Source organism: Pinus tabuliformis, chromosome 3_2, assembly GCF_031772625.1.
Source record: "Pinus tabuliformis cultivar Carrire ecotype Pingquan chromosome 3_2, CPIR1, whole genome shotgun sequence".
NCBI classification, from domain to species: Eukaryota; Viridiplantae; Streptophyta; class Pinopsida; order Pinales; family Pinaceae; genus Pinus; species Pinus tabuliformis.
The window spans coordinates 169524728-169530421 of NC_142302.1; the positions used below are offsets into that span (position 1 = coordinate 169524728).

The 5694-nt window shown below is 40.0% G+C and overlaps 1 protein-coding gene across 1 annotated transcript; it reads right to left on the reverse strand.

The window, feature by feature from the left end:
* Positions 1 to 3530: 3530 nt before the first annotated feature.
* Positions 3531 to 4181, reverse strand: LOC149180335 (uncharacterized). Its single transcript, XM_089413852.1, has one exon. It carries the CDS (start codon positions 4179 to 4181, stop codon positions 3531 to 3533), a length of 651 nt encoding a protein of 216 aa, XP_089269978.1.
* Between the last annotated feature and the right edge of the window lie 1513 nt (positions 4182 to 5694).

A 5694-nucleotide genomic window follows, 5' to 3' on the forward strand; every position in this document is an offset into this window, starting at 1 on the left:
ACAATTGTTGTGATATCTCTCTCAAATCATCAGTAAAGGGAAGAGAAAGCTCAGGGGGAGTAGCTCTTCGCCATTGATGTCAAAGGGGAAAAAATTGTAGACATGTAGCGTAGCCTTTTTCCATTGATGCCAAAGGGGAAGGGGGAGAGATTTTTTTTATAAGTTTCCACACTTGAGTGCATGGGCGATCTGAGATCATTTCGGTGAGGATCTTTGAATGTTGGCCATTGAGGTATTTTTTTAACAGAGCTTCTACCCACCAGTTGTCTTTCTCATTTAACATTCGCCAAACGAGCTTGATGCCAAGAGCCTTATTTGTCAAGCTCGGAATCCTAATAGAGATTCCTCCTTTTTCGAAAGGGAGGGTCACTTGATCCCAGCGAACAAGGCTGAATTTTTTGGAGTCTTGTTTCCCTCCTTGCCAAAGGAAGCCTCTCATGATTAACTCCATTTGCTTATGTATGCTAGCGGGAGCCAAGATTATGGCATACTGATAGATAGGTAAGGCTGAGAGGAGAGCTTTGATGAGAATGGTTCTACCTGCTAGGTTTAACCACATCGTCCCCCAACTTTGAAGTTTCCCTCTCATCTTTTCAATTTGTTTATTCCAAACCTCTGTCTTGACCCCTTCTTTAGCCAGTGGTAACCCGAGATAAGTGAAGTGACCCCATTTCCGCTGAACCGGTATGTCCATGATTTGAGAAATCCTCTGCATTATGTTTATTGAAACATTCCAAGTGTATATTCTACATTTTTTGTTATTTAGCAGCCCTCCTGAGACAGCAAGGAAGGCATCTAAAACTTTCTTGAACCTCCTAGTAATAATACTAGAGGCTCCTCCAAGGAGAAGAGTATCGTCCGCAAAAAGCGAATGATTGATTTCTTTAACCCCTCGAGCTATACTAATGCCAGTGATTTCCCTTTTTTTCCTTTGGGTTTCAAGCTAGATACTTAAAGTTTCCGCCATAAGGATGTAGAGGAACGGAGAGAGCGAGCATCCTTGTCTCAAACCCCTAGTGCTGCGAAAATAACGACTAGGCCTCCCATTGATCAGCGGGGCAGTCCAAGGATTTGAGATGCATTCCATAATAATGTTGATGAACTTGATGGAGATTCTGAACTTTTGGAGAACTGCCACAAGATAATGATGATTAACTCTATCAAAAGCATTGGCCATATCCAGCTTGATGACCATGCCTTTTTCATTTATTTGGATGCTGCTATGGATGGCTTCCTGAACAAGAATTACATTATCCGTTATCTGCCTTTTGGGAACAAAACCGCCTTGGTTTTCAGAGATGATACTGGGCAGAATTTTTTTCAGTCTATTTGCCAAAATTTTTGTAATGATTTTATAGGAGGCGTTACATAGAGATATGGGCCTAAATCTATCAAAAGAGATAGGATTTGGCTCTTTTGGGATGAGAGCCAAGTGAGAGGCTTTAGTGTTTTCTCCCATTTTGTTTTTTTTGAAGACATTTTTTACCATTCTAACAAAATCTTTTTTTATTATGTCCCAATGGTTCTTGTAGAAAGCGATGGTGAAACCATCTGGCCCAGGAGCTTTATCCGGGTGCATGCTCCAAGTTGCCTCTCTTATTTCCCCCTCTGTCACCTCCTTCTCGAGTTCATTGTTTTGTTGTTCGTTGATTTTGCTGAAGGAAATCGGCACTGTCCACTTGCTGATCCCCTGCTGTTAGGAGGTTTTTGTAATAGCTATGGGTTGCTTCTTTAATTTCCTCCCTCTCCTTTATTTCCTTTCCTTCAACTTGGATCTTGTCTATTTGGTTGCCCACTCTTCTTAACTTAAGGTTGTTGTGAAAAAAGGAGGTATTTTTGTCCCCCGCTTTTAGCCAGAGACATCTGGACTTTTGCCTCAATTCCTCCTCCTCTTGTCTGTTTTGCTTGTAAAGCTCCAAAAATATTTCTTTTTCATGAGCATGCTCTTGCTCAGTAATTTGCTGATTTTCGTTTTCCTTGCTCCATTTCTCAAGTTTCTTTTGCAGCTCAACTTTTTTGTTTTTCTCTTTAAGAGCATTCTCTCTTGCCCAGATTTTTATTTTTGCTCTTAAATTTTTAAGTTTGGTTTCCCAAACATAATGAGGGGAGCCTATGACATCTGTTTCCCAACTTTCCTTTATAATCTTGCTGAACTCTTCCTTGTTGTCCCAATTTTTGTTATATTTAAAAGGGATCGGCCCATAGTTCTCCATCCTATCCAAAATCAGAACCACTGGCTTGTGGTCAGAGGCTGAAGCATGTACTATCTTGCTTTTGATGGACGGAAATCCTGCTGCTATACTCTCTTGGATCATAATCCTATCAAGTCTTTCCTTAATGTTTTGTGTACCTACTCTTTTATTACTCCAAGTGAATTTCCCGTTACTTGGAGGTATGTCTAGAAGTTTGTGAAATTCAATGAGGTCTTCCAAGGCTGCTCTAGAAGGGTCGTTGAAGTAATTTCCTCCCAACTTCTCTTCTATGTTTTGAATCAAGTTTAGATCACCTCCTATAACTAACTTGTTTCTTTGGCATTCTTGAGCTTCTTCTTTTACTGATTCCCAACATAGTGCTTTGTCTCTGTAGTGATTTGGAGAGTAAATATTTAAAAAGGTATACTCTTCATTTGTGCTTTTGTTTTTAAGGTCTATCCTGACCCACCAATTGTTGAGTTTTTGGTTGATGAGTTCCCATTTCCATTTGTTCCATAACGTGCCAATACCTCCTGAGGCTCCAATGGAGTTTGTGGTTGTTCCTTCAAAAAAAATTTTATTCTTCATCAATTTTTGAAAATCTTGAGTGCTCACTTTGGTCTCTTGGATCATGAGAATGTCTGGCTGTTCTTACTTTATTAAGTCTCGTGCTGTGTTGATTTTGAGAGCGGAGCCCAAACCCCTATTGTTCCAAGAGACCAGAATCATTATTTACTTGATTTATGGTGAGCTCCAACCTTCTCCTTCTGCTTTTCCCCACTTCCTTTTTGTTTGGCCAGGAAAGAATCCATTGGTTGTTGGGTACCGATAGCCATTTCCTTTGCTGCTGCCTCATCTCTAATCTCTTTGTTAGATTTCCTTCCTGCTTTTTTTGGCTGCTCCGAAGTGTTATTGGATTCTTTGACTTTATTTCTTGTGAGGATTCGGTCTATGGTGGGTGGGGGGGGATGACAAGCTTTGAATGGGGGATGTGATAATGGCTAGAGTTTTGTCTTGAGTAGGGGAGCATGGGGATGTTGGTTCTTCTTCCAGGAGTTCGAATGGGTTAGGTGTCGAGGATACTGGCTGAGCCTTGTTTGGGGAAGGGATAGAAGTTGCAGCAGTATTTCCATGGGGCTGTGGGGGGTTGGGGGCAGCTTGTTTATTGTTGGTTTTCTTCCTCTTTACTTGTTCCCAAGTGTCTTCATGTGCTTCTACATTCTCGGCGGTCTCTACTTCTTTTAGTTTGCTGCATCTATTTGCAAAATGACCGTATTCATGACATACCTTGCATTTGAACGGGATTTACTCATAGTCCAGCTGTTGGATGTGAGTCCACTAGTCCACCTTGATTTTTATTGCCTCCAGCAGTCCTTTCCCCAAGTCCACTTCCACGCAGATTCTGGCACATGCATGCATATTATCTTTTGGTTCACATCTGTCTATATACTTGCCAACCGCGTTTCCAATTGCTTTGACCGATTCATCACCCCAACAATGAAGGGGGAGGTGTGGCAATCTGACCCAGACCGGCACAGCACTTGGAACATCCATCTCGGGGTCGAAATCTGGAGACCATCTGTTCAAATACAAGCCTCTTGAATCCATAAAGTATGGTTCGTTTCTGAATATTAGATTCCGGTCTTCTTTGGTTTCGAATAGAAACGTGTAATATCCCCTTCCACAAAACCTGATAGCTATTTTCCCTTGAATATTGGCGCTCCAGTTTCTCTCCACCCATTTTTGGACCGCTCTGGGGGAGGGCCATAACCCTGTAAATTGTCCAACCAGTCCTCTTTCAGATAAAGAAATTGCAGCTTTCCTGGGGAGACTTGGAGGTAAAGAGATCTCTGGTATGTTTGCCAATTTTTTGACAAATTTGCTTGCAATTGGCTTGGTTTTTGGAGCTCCATTCTCAGATATTAGTGATGCAAAGGTTGCTGCTTGATCCTCAGAGCCATGCAGAAAACAAGAGTCTTCCCCTGCCATGCGAGGAACAGGGGCGAGTGGCAGTCCGGACTGTCGAGGAACTGCAAGAGGGCCGAAATCGAGCTTGGAAGACCTAACAGCAAGAGGTTTCTAGGCGGAGAAGCTGCAGGAGGCAACAGAAACAGGGAGGGGCAGCTAGGTCAAACCTGTGTGCGCTCAGTTCAGCCTTTTTTTTCTCTTTTTTAAACTAATTTAAAGACAGATCCTTGTGTTCTTATTGATGTCAAAGTTAGGGGGAGATTTTTGGAAATATTGTTTTCATTGATTTCAAATATAGGGGGAGACTACAAATGTCCAAGATAAAGATTACAAAATGAAGATTGTTGGAAATATCGCTTGGATACCCAATTTTTTTCTTTATGCCTAGTTTGGATAATCCATATTTGAAGAAATTTTTACTCTAAATATATAGCTCAAATGGGAGCATAGGATATATGGTCGAAAGTATTATTCCAATACCTTTCTGATGATATATGACACCCCCTCTAACTCCATCGGAATGAGGAGATATGAAAGATTCTACCAGGTCGGCCCAACTAGAAAGTATAGGTCAACCCAACGAATTTTACAAGTTAGCCCCATAAGTGAACATAAAAACATTATAAATAAAGGATAGATGAGTTCATTTGAAACCATCTAAGCAAGAAGTGATTTGACGTGCACAATAGAAGCTAGGGAATACTCTTGGGGTCTTAAAGGTGGAGCAACAATGTGATTTGTGGAATGAATGAACCATCTTCGAATTTTTGCTATAACTCTTCTTCTGGGATGTTTTATATTGTGAAACCTGGAGGAGATAGAGGAGAGATCCTCTTATACTTGTGACATAAATTTTAGATTTAGGTTTGTTGTAATTTCAAAGATATGCTCTAAGGAAGTTAGATTCCCTGAATGCTCCTTAAGTCTGTTTCAAAAAGGTCAACTTGGGAATTTTCACTATAACATTTATTCTATGATATTTCAATATGTGAAACTTGGAGGAGATGGATGAAAGATATTGGAGTACATGCAGTAGAAATTTCAGACTTTGGTTCACTGTAATTTCAAGGATATGCTTTGAGGAAGCTAGGGTTCATCGATGCTCTTGAAATCTGCTTTAAATCACTTAGCTTGGTATTTTCGTTGTAACTCTTTTTTCGAGATGCTTGATATTGTGAAACTTGGAGGAGATATAGGGGAGATCTTCATGTACTAATGGTAGATATTTCGGACTTTGATTTGTTGCAACTTCAAAGATATGATCTAAGTAGTGATCAACCCCGTGGGTAGAGGAGCAATGTCAAGTATCACCCTCGCCCACACAACACCACATGATCTTCTATGTTGTGCTATGTAGAGCGGGGTGATGTTCGACACCACACCTCTGCCCTATTTTCTTTTGTTTTTAAATGGTTTTTATTTTTATTTTTTAATTAATTTAGTTTAATTATTTATTAAAAAATAATAATAAAAAATTAGAATTTTATTTTAAAATTTTGTATTTAATATTTTTCAAATCATTTTTCATATATAT